At 41.5% G+C, this 19,454-nt stretch overlaps 1 protein-coding gene across 4 annotated transcripts in view; it reads right to left on the bottom strand.

Annotated features, from left to right (window-relative positions):
- Positions 1–8,838: 8,838 nt before the first annotated feature.
- Positions 8,839–19,454, bottom strand: part of NUP98 (nucleoporin 98 and 96 precursor) — a 93,937-nt gene continuing 83,321 nt past the window's right edge. For all 4 annotated transcript variants that reach the window (XM_081063200.1, XM_081063201.1, XM_081063202.1 and 1 more), the window contains exons 29-33: positions 17,975–18,196; positions 15,014–15,255; positions 14,358–14,512; positions 9,483–9,594; positions 8,839–9,346 (exon numbers count right to left, since the gene is read on the bottom strand). In XM_081063200.1, coding sequence (XP_080919326.1) covers positions 9,129–9,346; positions 9,483–9,594; positions 14,358–14,512; positions 15,014–15,255; positions 17,975–18,196 — 949 coding nt within the window. In that variant the 3' untranslated portion in view covers positions 8,839–9,128. The remainder of the gene's footprint in view (positions 9,347–9,482; positions 9,595–14,357; positions 14,513–15,013; positions 15,256–17,974; positions 18,197–19,454) is intronic.

Below are 19,454 nucleotides of genomic sequence, written 5' to 3'. Positions count from 1 at the left end.
ACTGCAGCTGGAAATCCAGCAATTATCGCTTCCTTCTCCTGCCCCTCCCCCTGCAAACCAACCAATGCCCGAATCCTGTTCGTCATACTGCTGAGCAGCTCTTGAATGCTTAAGGCAGGGGTGTCCAAACTGCAGCCCGCAGGCCTACTGCGGCCAACAATCCATTTTTAATTGGCCCGCAGCAAATTCCAAAAATATATTTAGTTTACTTAAATAAACCAGGTGAGGCAATACGTACTTCACCTAGAGTGAGTGGCCCAGCTGTTTGTGTATTTGACCGCATATGGCCCTTGGTGAAAAACGTTGAAAAAAGTTTGGACACCCCTGGCTTAAGGCCTTATTCTCCCTCATTTGGACCACAGCAGTCTCCTCACTACTCCCTCCTCACTTGCCTTAGGCTCTGCGTCTCTCACCATTCTCCACACTTCTGAGAGATCAAGCTTTTATTATTTTATTTTTTATCATTAGTTTCAGGGAGATCAAGCTTTTAAACTCACCAACCTGACCAGGCCAGTAACTGCTTAAAACAATTCAATGGCTTCCAATTGCTGGCTGGTTAAAGCCCCAACTCAGCCTGGCATTCAAGGCCCATCATGATCTGGTACCCTGGCTTTTCCAGCCCTATCTCTGGGAGCTTCCCTCTCACTGCTCCCACCCCAGCCAGGCAAGTCTTCTCTCACTCTCTTCTGCAACCCTCCCGCCACCACCTCCACGCTCCCCAGATAGCTTGTTCCCAGCACAGGTACTAAAGAGAAATGAAGAGAGAACATGTGGAGAGAGATTGGGGAGGATGGGAACAGCAGCAGTGCCCAGAGAGGCTGGCTTATTGAGCATCATACCTGGAAGGAGTGGGAGCAGGAGCAGGAGGCCCAGGCTGGAGACAGAGAAGCCAAGGCTGAGGCAGTGGTTGCCGGGCCCCATGGCCCTGCCACAGCAAGAGTTGGCGCGGTTCTCTGGGTATGAGCCTCCTGGCCCAACCGAGGGCAGCGTCAGGTCCTGCCTGCAAGGATAGTGTGGACAATGCCTGGAAGTCAGCAGTAGGACAGATTTCTGCTGGGTTCAGATACCCTCCGAGGAGCCCTGGGGCCCTTCCAGTTATCTGACCCTCCTTTTTTACCCGCCCTTGGACTTTGGTACTTGGTCCTTCGCATCTGCTGTTTCTCTTTCTCTGCTGGTCCTTGCCTCTTCTGGCCTCTGCCTCTGTCCTTTTCTCTGCCTCGCCACCCCCTTTACCTCTCACTCAGCTTCTGTCTGTTTCCTTCTGTCTGTTCCTCTGTAACTCTTAGTCTCTCTTGGCTTCCTGACTGTGATCTTCCTCTTTCCACTCTCTCTTCCTTTCTCCTCCTATCTCAGTACCCCGCCCCCCCTTCCTGCCTGCATTCCCCATACCTGAGCTCTAGATGAGCATGGTGCATTTTCAGCAGGATAGGGCAAGGACTGTATCAGCCCCGAGCCCTCTGTGGCACAGGACAGCAGCCACCACCACCACCCTTGGCTTAATTACAGCATCTGGATGCCTGTGCCCATGGGAACACAGCAACTGAAACTGACACCTCAGGTCACTGGGACCTGAATTATTCATCTTCTGTAAGGCAGCACCCAGGCTCTGTTCAGGCCCAGCCTGGGGGGTGGAGGGTAGAGAGGATCTGCAGGACACTGGGGCTTAAGCGTGTGAGGGGCCAGGGCCTATGGATGGTAACTGTCCTCACAGCTCTGCCACCACTGCTGAATCCCTTTTGGCTGTCAGCTCTGCCCCTAGGGAGGGACTGAACATACCTGTCCAGGTGCTTGGTGCCATGCAAACTCTCTGCTACTGGTGGGAGTGGTGCCGCCTCAGGCTGCTCCAAGTGGCTCCACAGAGCAGGAAATGCAGCCCACATCCTCGCCTCCGAGTCCCCACAGCCATCCAGATCGGAGCCTCAGTATGCTCCCCATGCCCATACACCACGGGCCATATTGAGTAGCAGAGAAAACAGCCTGTAGAGTCACTTTCAGCTCTGTTTTAGGAGCTGTCTGACCTGGGCAAGATGCCGAAACTCTCTGGGTTTCAGTTTCTCAAACGGGATAATGGGATTAATAATCCTCACTTCAAAAGTTGCAAGGATTAACTGAGGCCACCCACCAATACAAGGCAAGCGCCTAGCATGTTGCCTGATCCACAGTATTTGTAGACAATCAACAGTATTTGCACTATGTTTCCAGGGAATTAGGATATCTTCAGAAACACACTCAGAATGACAAGCCTCAGCCCCTGGCAACCACCATTCTACTTTGTCTCAATGATTTCGACTACATACCTCATATGGCATTTGTCTTTTTGTGACGGGTTTATTTCACTTCGTGTTATGTCCTTAAGATTTGTCCATGTTGTGGCATGTCAGAATTTCCTTCCTTTTTGAAGCTAAATAATATTCTATTGTGTGTATTTACCACATTTTACTTATCCATTCATCCTTTGATGGTCCTTGGATGGCTTCCTATTCTAAATTTATATGTCTGTCTGTATGCCAGTACTATAATGTTTTGAGTACTATAGCTTTGTACTAAGTTTTGAAATCAGGATGTGTGAGTCCTCTATTTTTGTTCTTCCACATTTTAGCTAGTGTGACTAATGCTGTTATAAACATGGGTATAAATCATATTTCTTCCAGACTCTGCTTTCAGTTCTTTTGAGTATACACCCTGAAGTGGAATTACTGGATCACATGGTAATTCAATTTTTAACCTTTTGAAGAATCTCCATACCATTTTCCACAGCAGCTGTGCCATTTTTCATTCCCACCAGCAATGTACAAGAGTTTTTTCATGTTGGTTTTGCAGACATTTATGTTTGTGGAGAAGACTGTATTTGCTACAGGATCTTACTGTGTTCATTTATTCAGGTAGTAAAAACCGTCTTCCTGAAATCCTTTTTAAAAATATTTTACTTATTTTTAAATTTTATTTGTGTGTTTTTCCATGACCCATCAGCTCCAAGTCAAGCAGCTGTTTCAATCCAGTTGTGGAGGGCACAGCTCACAGTGGCCCATGTGGGGATCAAACCGGCAACTTTGTTGGTAAGAGCACTGTGCTCTAACCAAGTGAGCTAACCGACTGCCCCTGAAATCCTTTTTGAAGGGATATGAACAAATAAGTGAATGGTCATAAATGATCAGGGGAATGAGGAGGGTTGTTTGAGAAAGGAGGCGTGTAGGTGAGCCCAGAGCAAATGCTACAAGCCAATGTTTGCAGGAGCTGCTGAATTCTGTAAGGCTGTTATGAAAACACATACAACTTTCAAATAAATATGGTACATTCTGGGACGTTGGATGAGGAGACATCATTCTCTTTTCTGTGCTTGGGGTTTTACCAGGGGAGTAAGAATGATATTAGGAAGAATTAACCCATGAGTTCCTGTATCAGGTTGAATAGTGCCCCCTAAAATTCATGTTCACCTGGAACCTCAAAATGTGACCATTTCTGGAAACAGGGTCTTTATAGATGTAATCAAGTTAAGATGAGGTCATACCAATTTCTCCACCATTTATTTTTTTGTTGTTGATAGCAACCATCCAAAATGGGTATGAGGTGGTATCTCATTGTAGTTTTGATTTGCATTTCCCTAATGATTAGTGATGCTGAGCGTTTTTTCATGTACTTATTGACCATTTGTATATTTTCTTTGCAGAAATGTCTATTCAAATCTTTTGTCTATTTTTCAATTGTTTCTTTTTTTGTTGTTGAGATTTAGGAATTCACTGTATGATATACTCAAGATATTAATCCCTTATCAGAAACCTAATTTAAAGATTTTTCTCCAACTCTTTGGGTTGCCTTTTACTCAGTTGTGTTTTGATGAATAAAAATTTAAAATTTTCATGTAGTTCGACTTACCTATTTTTTTTGTTGTCTGCCCCTTTGGTGTCATACCCAAGAAATCACTGCAAAATCTGATGTCATGAAGCTTTTGCCTTATATTTTCTTCTAAGATTTTATAGTTTTAGGTCTAACATTTAAGTCTTCGATCTATTTTGACTTTAATTTTTGCAAAGATAAGTGTCCAACTTTATTTCTCTGCATTTGGATATCCAGTTTACCCACCACCATTTGTTGAAAAGTCTGTCCTTTCCCCCATTAAATGGTCTTGGCACCCTTGTCAAAAATCACTTGACCATGTATACGAGGATTTCATTCCTGGGCTCTCTATTCTAAATTTATATGTCTGTCTGTATGCCAGTACTATAATGTTTTGAGTACTATAGCTTTGTACTAAGTTTTGAAATCAGGATGTGTGAGTCCTCTATTTTTGTTCTTTTTCAAAATTGTTTTGGCTATTTGGAGTCCCTTGGGATTCCAAGACTTTTAGGATGGATTTTTCCATTTCTGGAAAAAAAAATACCACTGAAATTTTGTTAGGGATTGCATTAAATCTGTAGATTGCTTTTGAGAGTATTAACATGTTAATATTGTGTTCCAATTCATGAATAAGTGATGTCTTTCCATTTGTGTCTTTATTGTTTTGTAGTTTTCAGTGTACATGTCTTTTGCCTCCTGGTTTATTCCTAAATATTTTAGACATTTTGATGCCATTGTAAATTGAATTGTTTTCCTAATTTCCTTTTCATTGTCAATGTATAGAAATGCAACTGATTTTTGTGTTGATTTTTTGTATTCTGCTACTTTACTGAATTCATCTATTAGTTTTGTTTTGGGCCGGGGGTTGGTGGAATCTTTAGAGCTTTCTACATATAAGAACATATCATCTGCAAACAGCGATCATTTTACTTCTTCCTTTCTAATTCAGATGTCTTTCGTCTTCCTTGCCTAACTGCTCTGGCTAGAATTTCCAGTATTATGTTGAATAGAAGTTGTGAAAGCAGACATCCTTGCCTTGTTTATGATCTTAAGAGGAAAAGCTTTCAGTTTTTCACCATTATGTTCATTGTCATTTTTTCATATATGGCTGTTATTGTGTTAAAGTAGTTGCCTTCTATTCAAGTTTGTTGAGCGTCTTTATCATGAAAGAGTGTTGAATTTTGCCAAATGCCTTTCTGTATCAATTGAGATGATCATGTGGGTTTTCTTCTTTATAGTTAATGTGGTGTATTACATTGACTGATTTTCCTATGTAGAACCATCCTTGCATTCCAGGAATAACTCCCACTTGGTCATGGTATGTTATCTTTTGAAAAACTTTTAAGTGTGTTTTTCCAGGACCCATCAGCTTCAAGTCAAGTAGTTGTTTCAATCTAGTTGTGGAGGGCGCAGCTCACAATCGAATTGGCAACCTTATTGTTAAGAGCACTGCACTCTAACCAACTGAACTAACCAGCCACCCCAGGTATGTTGTCCTTTTGATATGCTGCTGAATTCAGTTTGCTAGTATTTTGTTGGAGATTTTTGCATCAGTATTTATAAAAGATACTGGTTTGTAGTTTTTTTCTAGTCTGGCTTTGGACTCAGGGTTATGCTGGTCCCACAAAGTTAGGAAGTGTTACCTCGTCTTTAATTGTTTTGGAAAAGTTTGAGGATATGAGTTCTTTAAATATTTGGTAGAATTCACCACTGAAGCCATAAGTCCTAGGCTTTTGTCAGATTTATTTTTTTATTACTGATTCAATCTTCCTAGTGGTTATAGGATTATTCAGACTATTCATGATTTTATCACGGCATGTTTTGTGTTCTAGGAATTTATCCATTTCATCTAGGTTATCTAATTTCTTGGTGTACAGTTGCTCATAGTATTGTTTCATAATCCTTTTTATTTCTGCAGAATTTGTTATAAATTCCCCACTTTCTTTTCTGATTTTAGGAATTTGAGTCTTTGTTTTTGTCCATCTAGTTAAGGTTTGCCAATTTTGATCTTTTTCAAAGAACCGACTTTTGGTTTCATTGATTTTTCGATTGTTTTTCTATTCTGTTTCATATGATATATCTCAGAGATAATATATCTCTGATCCAATCTATATTATTTCTTACCTTCTGCTATCTCTGGGTTTAGTTTGTTCTTTTTCTAGTTCCTTAAGTTGTAAAGTTAGGTTGTTGATTTGAGCTCTCACTTGTTTTTTCTTTTTATTTTATTTTTATTATTATTATTTTTTTTGTTGAGAGCCCACTGGCCCATGTGGGAATCGAACCGGCAGCCTTCAGAGTTAGGAGCACGGAGCTCTAACCGCCTGAGCCACCGGGCCGGTCCCTCTTTTTATTTTTTAAGGAGGGTTCAGCTCACAGTGGCCCCTGTGGGGATTGGACTGGCAACCTTGGTGTTAATTAGCACCATGATCTAACTAACTGAACTAACTGGCCACCCCCTCATACTGTTTCCCTGAAAATAAGACCTAGCCAGGCCATCAGCTCTGATGTGTCTTTTGGAGCAAAAATTAACATAAGACCCAGTCTTATTTTACTATAAGACTGGGTATAATATAATAAAATAATACTGGGTCTTATGTTAATTTTTGCTCCAAAAGATGCATTAGAGCTGATGGTCTGGCTAGGTCTTATTTTCCGGGAAACACAGTACTTGTTTCTATTTTTTAAAAGATTTTATTGGGCAAGGGAAACAGGACTTTATTGGGGAACAGTGTGCACTTCCAGGATTTTTTCCAAGTCAAGTTGTTGTTCCCTCAATTGTAGCTGTGGAGGGCACAGTCCAGCTCCAGGGGGCGCAGCCCACCATCCCTTGCAGGAGTCGAACCAGCAACCTTGTGGTTGAGAGGACGCCCTCCAGCCGACAACCATCCAGGAGCTCAGTGGCAGCTCAGCTCAAGATGCTGTGTTCAATCTTAGTTGCAAGGAACGGAGCTCATCATCCCTTGCGGGAGTTGAAGAGTGGAACCGGCAACCCACTGGCCCATGTGGGAATCGAACCGGCAGCCATCAGTGTTAGGAGCATGGAGCTCCAACTGCCTGAGCCACCGGGCTGGCCAGTACTTGTTTTTTAACGTAAGCATTCATAACTATACATTTCTCCCCTAATACCACTTTCACTGTGTTCAATACATTTTGGTATGTTGTTTTCATTTTCATTCATTTTAATGTATTTTTAAATTTCCCTTGTGGTTTTGTCTTTGATTCATTGGTAGAGTATATTGTTTAATTAAATTTTCCAGTTTGTTGTTGATTTCTAACTTCATCTCATTGTGGTCAGAGATAACACTTTGTATGATAACTACCTGTTAAAATCTATTGAGACTTCCTTTGTGGCCTAACATATAGGTAACCTGGAAAATGTCTCATGCACTTGAAAAGAATGTGTGTGGCATTGTTAGGTAGAGTATTTTGTATACGTCTGTTAGATATAGTTTATTGTGATCTATTTCCTTACTTATCTTCTGTCTGGTTGTTCTATCCATTATTGAGAGTGGCATATTGTAGAGCCACTATTCTCCAACTATTATTGTAGAGCTATCTATTTCTCCCTTCAATTCTGTCCATTTTTGCTTCATATATTTCGCTTGTCTGTCACTATGAGCATAAATGTTTATAATTGTTATATGTTCTTGCTATACCATTCTGCATTCCCACAACCAAAACAAAACAAAACAGTACTCTTTAGTTTCATTTCATCTCTCTCAAAAACAGCCCTGTGAAGCAGCAACATCAAGGATCATTATCCCATTTACACAATGAACACTGATAATTAGAAAGGTGAAGTGTCAGAGCAAAAGAGCAAGGAGGTACACGCCATGGGCAATTTGAGTCCCCTTTTCTACCCTTACTAGGAATCCAAGCACATAAATATATGTACAGCAGTCAGGATTAATCAATAATCTCACCCTCTTGACCTTATAAATCTAGCCTTTGATCTAGTCTCTATCCCAGTTTAGCCAAACTGTGTTCTTTTTAACCAATGGCCTATCTCCCTTTAGACTGCAAATCAAACTAGGCCACCATGAAGCTCCTTGTGGCAAGAAGCTCAAAAACACAAAGCGAAAGCCAATACCACGAATGCTATAAACATTTCATTTATTTATTTCTTTTTTTTTAAGAAAGTAGCTTCAGAAAAGAGGAAAATAATCTAGATCATTTATTTATATATATGTATATATATATGTATATATATATATCTTTTTTTTAATAAAAACCTTTACATAGTCTTCATGCATAAGGACCCAGGAGTGGCCACGTTGTCTGTGACAGCCTGACATCAGCTGTCTCAGGCTGTACCTGGGGCTCCCCATAGCTGGCAGTTTAGCGAAAGCCCTCGGCCTATCCCTGAAGCCAAGATCCTTGTCTGCCTCAGTGATGGTTTTACCTTCTAGAATTGTAGATGGAGGGTGGTGAATGCTTAGGGCTAGAATGGAAGGGACAGGGATGGCTACCCAACCCGCCATGTTTTATCCAAACTCTTCAGGCAAATTAGGACAGGAGGCCTAGCAAGATGACTGAAAACCAGGGACCAAATGGAGTTCTGGGACCTTCCCAGAGACATGGGATCTATGACCAAGGGCTCCTGCACATGGTAGTAGGGAAGCTTTGTTGTTAATGGAACATTCAAGACAGGAACAAACAAGACTTGAAGACCCACCTCTCAATGGCTGGCATGCACTTCTACCCTAAACAAGTCAGAAAGACCCTGTTCTGCTTCCTCACTCAGTCCAGCCCTCGTTTGATTCTAAAACCCAGTGTTAACTCATCAGTATACTTAAAAGACAGATTCTCTTCCTCCTAGGGATAGCTCATCTGTTAAGGAAGGACAGTCCTAGATCAACACATTTGTACCGTCACCTGTCCCACTTCTAAAGAGTCCTTGTGTAAAAGGGCCCGGGAAGGAACAGGGCAGCCGGTAGGCATGGAGAGTCACAAGATCCAGAATGGATGAGGGTGGAAAATAATTCCCTGGTTCTTTGGGGGTAATTCTGCCAAAGCTGATTTATTGACAACTAAAAAAAAAAAAGAAAAAAAAAGAATGTCTTGAGGATGGTAAAAAGAGGCTTGGCTCCTTTTTGGGGTACCAAAAGCCCTTATGCTTTGTTCTGTATTAAGGAAAGCCCTGAACAACTGGAGGATGTTGCTTGGGGCAGCAGGAAAGGAGGATGGATTCCACAGACAACCCAGAGAATGGCAAACAGGGTCAACTCAACGCAGGGGACCTTTGTGTGGTGAGTGTGAATGAACATGTGAATGTGATGGAATAAGCCTGGGGCTTACTGGCTCCCAACAGTCAGTTCTTGAAGGTAGGATTGTGTGAGGCTGCGCAGTTCTTCCAAGGCATAGTCCTCAGGCATGGGGAGCCGGCCAATGTGGGGAGCCAACAGGCGCAGAGGGACTCGCTGAGGGTCTGGCGTTGAATCAGAGGTTGCATCAGGGGCATGCTGAAGGCTCAGTACCACACGCAGCAGGTTGGCTACACGTTTGGCCATGTCTGAGAAGAAAAACAGAGTGAGCACCATGGATGGCAGGTGGGGAAACATGAGCACTGGGGTGGGCTGGAGTGTGTGTGTAATAATCATGAAGACAGGAAGCCAGCAGGCAGAAGTGGGGAGAGGCTAGAGGCTTACCTGACTGAGCCAGGCGATCCTTGGCGTTGTAACACTGGATCTGCTCAATCCGGTTGCACAGTGAGGTCACTTTGGTATGTAACCGCTCCAGCTCATAACCTGAGCAATCCACCTACAAAGCAGCAGATAAACTAATTAGGCCAAGAGGAGACCCATCACTACCACCTTACTCACAGACTGACTATACAAAACTTTGAAACAACGGAGAGGTGAGGGAGGGGAACCCAAGAAGCTGGCTGGCAGTGCCATGCTATTACTATCCTCCCTAGCCGCTGAGGGCACGGTACACCTGAGCAGTAATAACAGGAAAGTAATATAGTGTACAGAACCTTGGATTGGGCAAGTCTTGAGATCAGCATTCATGAACCATGTAACTAGCAAACTGTAACATGGCACCAAAACTCTAGATAAATCTGGGTTCAGAGAGACGATATGACTTCTTAAGAGCAGTTAGCAAGAGGTGGAGCCCAAACTAGCATTTAATTTAGGTCTTCTGACTCCAACTTCACAACCCTCTTCTCACTATATAGCCTCTCCCCATGTGTTGTGCTCCACTCCTATGGCTTCTTTTACAATCAGTGTGCTAATGATTCCTCAATCTGTATCTCTAGCCTAATACTCCAATCTTCCATCCTTTTGGCCAGAGCAATTGCCTTAGCTCAGATTACCATTACTTCTCGCTTAAAATGTTTTAAGAGTTTGATCACAACCTTCAATGTCATCCCCTTTACATCCTTTTTTTCTACCACACTGTGGCCAAAGTAATCTTTTTTTAAAAAAAAGTCTATATTTTTATTAATTATATTCTGAATACATTCCAGCTGCACCTCATCCTTCTTTGTCTCATATGATTTTTGGTTAGCCCTCCTCTCTCAAAATCCGCCATTAAACCACCTACCTACTAAGTCCCCCATCACTTCCTTCTCCAAATGGCTCATTCAACCCTTCCAAGAACTATCTCTCTCATCAAATCAATTTTTTATTGGAGGGGGTGGTTGCAGAGTGTACCATTTAATGTCTATAGAAGTACGATCCTTTCATCCCCAGAATCCAGTCTTTAACTTGACTTTAAAAGGTTGTAAACAAGATTAAGACAAGGTCTTGCTCTCATGAAAGTTATAGAAAATAAAGAAATAGTATCAGACAGTAATAAACCTACAAGAAATAAGCCATGCAGATAATTCATACAGGGGATGTGACAGAGAAAAACTGGATGACTACTTCAGATTGGGGAATCAGGAACGGCGTATTTGAGGAAGGTCATATCGAAGTGGAGAGCTGAATAACAAGGAGAAGGTGAAACTTTCCAGGCAAAGAGAATAGCTAAACCCCAGCTAAGGTAGGAATGCAAAGAAAGTTTATGTCTGAAATGCAGGGTAAAGAGGAGAGTAGAAGATAAAACTGGTATTACAGTTTTATTACAGTTTTAATACAGAGAGGTATTACATAGCTGGGGATTGTAACCAGGGGTCCTTAGAATTCAAAGGGTCTGGGACTTGAACTGCGAAAAATAAAATCTTAATTTTTACTGATTTTTAACTAAAAATTAGCATTTATTACTGTAGATATTAGCAGTAACTGGCTTTGTTAGCTACAGAAATCAGTTACTTTCATATCACATTACAGTTGTTAGTGATTTTTAAATATAGTACTTCAAAATTACAGTAGTTAGTAGATCCACTGCTAAAACTTACATTTTAATATAATTGATTTCCCTTGTAACCTTATATATTTAAATTTTATGCATTTAAAAACATTAGACATCCATCCATGAACTTCACCAAACTGCCAAGGGGGTCCACAGCACAAAAAGGTAAGAATTATTATTACTATTTTTCAAAGAGTTTATTTGAGCCAAAAATGACGACGTATGCGAGGGACAATGATCTCAAATGCTCCAGGGTAAGAATTACTGATGCAGAGCTTTGTAAGATTTGCAAAGAAGCACTTTAAGTGAGATCAGAATCCATTGGAAGGTTTTAGACAAGAGAGATGATCATTTGTTTATCAAAAGATCACCCTGGGGGTGGCTGGTTAGCTCAGCTGGTTAGAGTGTGGTGCTAATAACACCCAGGTTATGAGTTCGATTCCCGCATGGGCCACTGTGAGCTGCGCCCTCCTTAAAAACAGAGATCACTTTGGTTGCTGTGTGGAAATGAACTGCAGAGGACCAAGACTAGAAGCAGGGGAAACGAATTAGGTTGCTATCATAGTAGCAGTGAGCGGTATGGGGTATGATCAAAAAATAGGGTGAATGTTTCAATTTAAAAAAGTTATTGCAATAAAAGACACATTGCTATTAATTCCCTCAAAATACTCCCCCTTGTGTCTTTCGTTGCACTGTCGTGGCTGCCTCCATGTCCTGAATTGATTCAAGATGTTTTCCTTTCATGGTCACTTTGACTTTGGGTAAGAAAAGCCAGAAGTCGCACGGTGCCAGATCCGGTGAGTAAGACGGATGAGGACATACTGTAATGTTTTTATTTGACAGAAATTGCTGTACCAGAAGCGAAGTGTGACATGGAACGTTGTCATGATGGAGAATGAAGTAAAGACACTCACGAAAGAGGACTACCAGAACTGCTTCAGAAAGCGGCAAGAACAATGGGGTAAGTGTATTTGAAGCGAGGGGGAGATTTTATTACAGTAAAAGTCACATTGCTATTAATCCATAGCAATGTGACTTTTACTGTAATAAAATTTCTAATTTAAACATTCACCATATTTTTCGATCACACCTCATTATCTGTGACTTTACCACGTCTACATGGCTCCCCCTTCTACTCCATAACCCCAAACCACTGAATCTATTACAAGTTCCCTGGAAGCACAGTGATATCTCTGATCTCTAGACTTCTACCCATGCTGTTCCCTCTGTTGCAGCACTCTTCCCCACTCAGTCTCCTTTTTCATCCTTAAAGAGCTTAGATGTCACTTCTAGAAAGCCTTGTCGACTCCCTCAGACCGCGTTAGGTACTTCGTTTATATATACTCTTCGCTTAATCCCTACACTTACTATTCCATATTAATTGCGGGTTTTCCTATGTATATTAATATCACCCCCACCAAAATTATTACTTTGGTAAGGGCAAAACCCATACACTTTACCTTTATATCTCTCCAATCCACCAGTGCTCGGCACATGGTTGGCTCTCACTAACTAGGCTGGGTAAATGAATAAATGTTCAAATAGAAAAGGGTTTCTTCAGTGACAATTTAGGGATGATGCTCTTAATCTATCCTAAAGGTATAACAAACACTGAATTATGAATATTATGTGCCAGATACTGTGTCAGCAGTTGGCACTTTAACGAGGATAATAATAGATAACAATTGTTAAGCATTCAATATATATAAAATAGTCTGCTAAACACTTTATGTGTATTTTGTTAAATCTTTATGACAACTCTGTCAGATATCTACTATAAGCTATAACCCCTCCCTGCCACCATGAAAGAGGGAGGTTAATTAACTTGCTTCAGGTCTCATAGCTAGTGATGAGGAAGCCATGAATTGAACCTAACAGTCTGGCTCCAGAACTTGATTCTTTTTTTTTTTTTTTTCCAAGTCAAGTTGTTGTCCTTTCAATCTTAGTTGTGGAGGGTGCCATTCAGATTCAAGTTGTTGTCCTTTTCAGTCTTAGTTATGGTGGGCGCAGCTCAGCTCCAGGTCCAGTTGCCATTGCTAGTTGCAAGGGGCACAGCCCACCATCCCTTGTGGGAGTCGAAACTGGCAACCTTGTGGTTGAGAGGACGCCCTCCAACCAACTGAGCCATCTGGGAGCTCAGCGGCAGCTCAGCTCAAGGTGCCACGTTTAATCCTAGTTGCAGGGGGCGGAGCCCACCATCCCTTGCGAGGAACTGAACTGGTAACTCTGTGGTTGAGAGCCCACTGGTCCATGTGGGAATCGAACCGGCAGCCTTAGGAGTTAGGAGCATGGAGCTCTAACCGCCTGAGCCACCGGGCCAGCCCCAGAACTTGATTCTTAACCTCTATACTCTATTGCCTTTAAACTGAAACATCTCCCCAAAAGGAGCTCATGGCAACCTGAAGAGAGATGTGGATACATTAACTATAATACGGTCAGGTATGCTAGTAGACAAATGCATCAGTATTTTGGTAATAAAAAAAGGAAGTGCGATAAACTCTTCCTGGGGGAAATGGAGAGCAAAGGAGAGCGAAGTAGAGCTCACTGCAATCTAGATCTTAAAGGATGAGTATGAGTGTCTAGCTAAAGAGTGGAATAAAACAGATTTGTTGGGAACCCCACAAGTAATTAGCGTGCGTAGAGCAGGCTAGTAAGACTGGAATGGAGGATAAGCGTGTAGGGCAGGCATTAAGGCAGGACTGAAAGGTGCAGGCCTCTCCAGGGCCTTGAATCCTGTATCTGTGAGTTTGGTGTTTGTGCTGTAAGCAGTGCACATCTATCTTATGACCATCAAGACTGACCCAAGACATTTTAATGAAGACTGAAAAAACTGTAAAACTTGCATTTTTAAAACATGGCCAAATGATGTGTGAGACAATTATCCTCACCAAATCTCTGACATTCCTGTATCTCTCATTCCTGAGTTTCTTACTCAAACTAGGGCTGGACCAGGGGAAGAGACTATGGACAAGCTCAGAAATGTCTACTGTACCAATGTCTACATACCACTTGGTAATAAACACAAGAAAGTGTTTCTATTAAATTTTGATACAGCTATAAAAATCACTACATCAAATCAGCCTCATCAAAATGTCCCCCCTGAACTGACAGTGCTCTCTCTAACGCCTGTGAGTTTTTCAAGTCGGTGCTCAGGCCATTTGAGGTCGCTGTGGCTCCAAGGGTCAGGGAAAAGGAAAACCATGCAGTCATTTAAGGAACTTGGGTACCTGTTGTATATGGTGGAGCATTTCAAGGACCTGAATATAGTCCAGGTAAACAAGGCCTGATGTTTCCCAGTCCTGGATTAGGCTGCTGCGTTCAGGAGGTGCCAGGTCTTCCAAGAACCCCTTCAGGTAGTCATAGTTCTCATTAATGATGGCATCTGAAGAACAAAATATTGAGCACTGTGTCTGCACAAGTATATGATTCCCAAAAGTACAGAGGAAGGATATGGCAGAAATCCAAGACAGGAAGAAAGGGGAAATAATGTTGGCTCAGACTTGAGAATTTCAAGTAGGTATTTTGAAATTCTCTAAAAAAAAAAAAAATGTGAAGAATTTCTGGCTTCAGTTCCCCAAACAGATAATTTTGGTGCTGTTGAATAAAATTCCCTAAATAAACAAAGCTCTTAACATAGTACAGATCAAGAGTATTCCTGACAAATGATAACAGTACTGCTGTCTACCCCGGCTCCACTAGCCCCTCATCCTGGCTAAGCCTCTTCTGCACAGAGAGCTTTCAGAGTGGGATCTGATTCACTCTGACTGACATCTGCCATGTCCCATACTGAGCATCAACTCGGGCCTGACTCATCATGGTGTTCAGAGGCTGGAAGAATGTGGTCTGATTCCAGGAGGCACAGGCCCTCGTGTGAAGCACTCACCAGAAGCTAAGTGCCGGATGACGAGTTGGTGACAGCGGTTCCAGTGCCCGGCCTTAAATAAATAGAGGGCCTCCAGATGCTTGTCGGATTCCATGTGTGCTCGCACTGCTTTGGCCTCATGAATCCATTCAGCAGGCACACAAAGCTTCTGGGTCAGGAAAGTCTCCTTAGCCCAAGATTCAGGCGTCTCCAATAGTTGGCAGTGCCGGGTAAGCAGCTCTCGAACAGCCTTTTCACGCATGCTATAGGAAGAGATACTGGAATAAAGCTCATACTCGTTGATGGAGAAGGCTGCCTCAGACAGCTCAGAGTGGCCCCTGCAGCAGTCTCTCAGATTGCAGTTCTCAACCCTTAGTCGATCAACTCAAACTTCACTAAAAAAAGTCAAAAGCCATCATACCAGCATTTATTTTTTAAACAAAATAGAATATTAAGTATCCACACACATTATATTTTAATGGCCAAAAAAGTCTGAAAACTAATACTCTAGGGAAGATTATCACTGCCCAGAAAAGGTTTTCCCTAGCTAGGATCTCTCCTTTATTTCCTTTCAGGAGATCAAAGACTGGGATAGGGGAATTCTATATTCTACAGAGCAGTGCTCTGAAGTTCATTCCTAACTTTCTCCCTTCTCTTACTCTCACGTTGTCAGTACAAGTAAGCAAAATAGTTTGTGTCTTCCAGGTTGTTTTTTTCCTCAAAGCCATCAATCTTAATTCATTTTTTTTTCTACCTCCAGATTTAGGCTATACTTACTCTTTCTGCTCTTGAGGTCCCTTAAGGAGAGTCCTTTTCTGTCTGGGCAAAAGGACCAGTCGTTTTACTTTTAGACCCAAACTATTCTCATCTTAGACTCTTCAGAACTCCTAGGTTTTTCAAGAACTGCCAATCTTATCACAAGTGCTCCCCCTCTGCTTCCTCCCCCCCCAGCAAACAGGATCTGCTTCCCTGAAGCCAACTCTGAACCATCAGATATCCAATTAGCCTGCCTTTTACCATGTGAAATAAACTCACAGGAAAAGTCTGCGGTTGTTTTGCTTCCTGGTAAGGGAAAAGAGAAACTCCTTAACGGAAGGGCTGTGCCAGATGCTTTATACTTTTACTTCTTTAATACCACAATCACCTTTGAATAGGAATTAATATTATGATTTTACAGATTAAAACATTGAGTCTTGGAGATTATTACCCAAAGTCAAATGTGAGTAAGCTTTACCCTAGGTCACAATGAGTAATGTTGGATCCAGAATTTAGGCGGGTCTGACTACAAAACTCAACTTCTTTCCATACCATACAGCATGACAGCGATTGACAGCATAGACTCGGAGTGTTTTGAGTTGGAAGCCTCCTCTGCCATCTACTAACTATGTGACTTTGGGCAAAAATTACTGAATCTTGCTGTGTCTTGGGTTGCTCATCGGTAAAAGAGACAATAAAAGTGTATCTCATAGGTTCATTATGAGCATTAAATGAGTTAATACATGCAAAGACTCACAACAAAGAATAAACAGACATAAAAGCATTATATAACAAAATACTACATAGATTATTGTTTTTGTTATTATTGTAATGCCATGTTGCAACTGCTAACAAAAAGGCCTCCCCCAAAAAAACCAAAAAACAAAACAACATACACAGCATGAAGAAAAGGCATTTCTCTGGTTCTCTTTCAGGAAAAAGAACCAAAAGATTACGTATCTAAGCAAGGTTGTATTGGTAAACACAATATGATTAAACTTGAGGGGTAGAGGTGGGTAGATGGCAAGGGAAGGCCAGAGAGGGAGACAGCCAGTAGACAGAGATATAGCAGGGCCCTCCCTGCACCATTCCACGGATCCACTGAGGCAGCTCAGCCAACAGTATTTCTGAATACAGTAGTCCTCCGTTATCCGAGGGGAAAATGTCCCAAGACCCCCAGTGGATGGCTGAAACCATGGATAGTACCGATCGATATATATATATATACACTATGTTTTTTCCTACACATACATGACTATGACAAAGTTTAATTTATAAATTAGGCACAGTAAGAGATTAGCAATAACAATAAAATAGAACAAATTTCACAATTTACTGTAATAAAAGTTGTGTGAATGTGGCCTCTCTCCAAATACCTTATTGTACTGTACTCACCTTTTCAACTTAACAAAAGCACTCTACCGCTTCTCTTTGGCATACCAAATTGTGACCATGACTACTCTTGCGCTTTGTGGCCATTACTATGTCAAACAAGGGTTATCTGAACACAAGCATTGTGATACCATGACAAGTCAATCTGACAGCTGAGACAGCTACTAAATGACTAACAGGTGGGTAGCATACACAGCGTGCATATGCTGGATAAAGGGATGATTCTCGACCTGGGCGGGATGGAGCTGGCCAGCAAGAGATTTCATCATGCGACTCAGAACGGCATGTAATTTAAAACTTATCAATTGTTTATTTCTGAAATTTTCCACTTAATATTTTCAGATTGTGATTCACCACAGGTAACTGAAACTGCAGAAAATGAAACCACAGAGGCGGATTACTGTAATTCTAAACATGTCACATTCAAGTGAATCTGAGCCTAAGTTAAGGGGGTTTTCCCACCTGGGTATATCTTTCCTTTTCCATTAATCATTTCCTATTCCAATTTTATAGGTTCTTTGAAACTTACCTCTACAAAAATTCAGAGATTTTGCAGTTCAGAGATCTCTTCTCCTTCTCAGACAAGAGAGAAGTCTTAGGATTAACAGCATAATTTGGCACTCAATCAAAGGCAGTCTCATTTCTAACTTGTTCACAGGAATACATACATAGTTTGGGATACAGGTTGAACCATCTTAAGGTTTATCACAAGGCTAAATCCAAAATACATTCTAAACACGTACTTTGCTGAATTGAACTCTTAAGAGACTGATTCCTTTAGCATTGCCCTGTAGCTCTAGATGTACACAGTGGGTCTGATGAATTCTCACTCACCTTGAATTGTCAATGTGCAGGAAGACAAAGATGGCCCACTCCCAGAGCCCCTCACTTTCCAGCTGGCCAGCGTAACTGGCCTGCAGCACACCCTCACACTGCTCTGAGAGATGGGTGTAGTTAAGAGCCCGCAGCACCTCCCACAAGTGCCAGCTTAGACGGTAGTCCAAAGGATCCACTGTTATGCTTCGAGGCTCTAGCAGCTGGTTGAGATCATAATGTCTGCAAAGGAGAATGGGTGGAGAGTTACCATATCCAGCCAGCAGACCACGTGTACTGAATGACAACTGTTCTGGCTATGGCAGGCAGGCCACTCCGACCAGAAGCAGTACAGATCTCATAGTCTCCCTCTTAGACAGTGTTATAGCAATCTATCTCTACGTTCAGCTAGATTATATAGTTCCTACCAAAAATTCAGGCACCTTCCCTTCTGTGGCAGTGTAATTTACTAGGTTTGCTGATATTTGGCCTATATATTTTACCCTCCTCATATACAGAGTTTCCACAGCTCTCACCCTTTTACTCCCTCATTATAGTGTCGATTACTTTTCTTAACTATTAAAAAAACACTTACCTTAGTATCTTTCAGACTGTTCCACTATCTGAATTTGCTGGAGTGCTAATTCTCCAGTTTGTTTGAACAGCTAAATAGTCTTCATGACGGGAAGCCATAGTCTACGTATAAACTATAGATGTAGTATACAGCTTATAATTTTTACTTTTGATTTTATCTACAGTAGTTATTATTCTTTTTATAGAACAGGTACCCTGGGTTTTGAAAGTGTCCCTATACAGACTTTTGCTTTTTCTTCTGCTGGGGGCCCAGGGATTTCAATGGTCCTGCACCAGCTTATGTGTTAAGTTCCTAGCTTGGAATTCCCCGATCCTAAGAACAGTATAAACTGAGACCCCCACACCTGCAAGTTTTAAAGATCCGGGGCTTAGATTACCAACCGGTAACTTCCCTTTCACCTAAGATCCTTAATATTTTATAACTACCTAACACCTTTGTGAATGAGCAGTTTTTCCTTGACCAGTGCTTGAAACTGAACTTTGTGTGATAATGGACATGTGCCATATATAGTCTGCCTTAACCAATATGATAGCCATTAGCCACATGTGGCTAGTAAACACTTGAAAGGCTAATGTGAATGAGTAATTTTTAAAAAATTAAAATCGTAAGTCATATGTAAATAGTAACTATTATATTTAACAGTGCAGTTGTAGACTATTTTTAAGAGATAGGATGTGCATTTTATATAAGGGTTTTAGTCACAGCAATTCTCCCTTTCATGAGAATACAGTTTACTATCTCATCCTGGCTTTGGTTTCTCTATTTCTGGTGCCTTGAGATACTGCTTTCCTCCTCTTTTTTTCTTTTGAAATTAAAAAAAAAACTGACATACAATCAACTGCACATATTAAAAACGTACAATTTTTGTAAGTTTTAATATATGTATACACCTGTGAAACTACTGCC

This window comes from Rhinolophus hipposideros, assembly GCF_964194185.1.
Source record: "Rhinolophus hipposideros genome assembly, chromosome: 10".
NCBI classification, from domain to species: Eukaryota; Metazoa; Chordata; class Mammalia; order Chiroptera; family Rhinolophidae; genus Rhinolophus; species Rhinolophus hipposideros.
The sequence above is the reverse complement of the archived record's forward strand: the minus strand, read 5'-3'. Positions and strand labels throughout refer to the sequence as shown.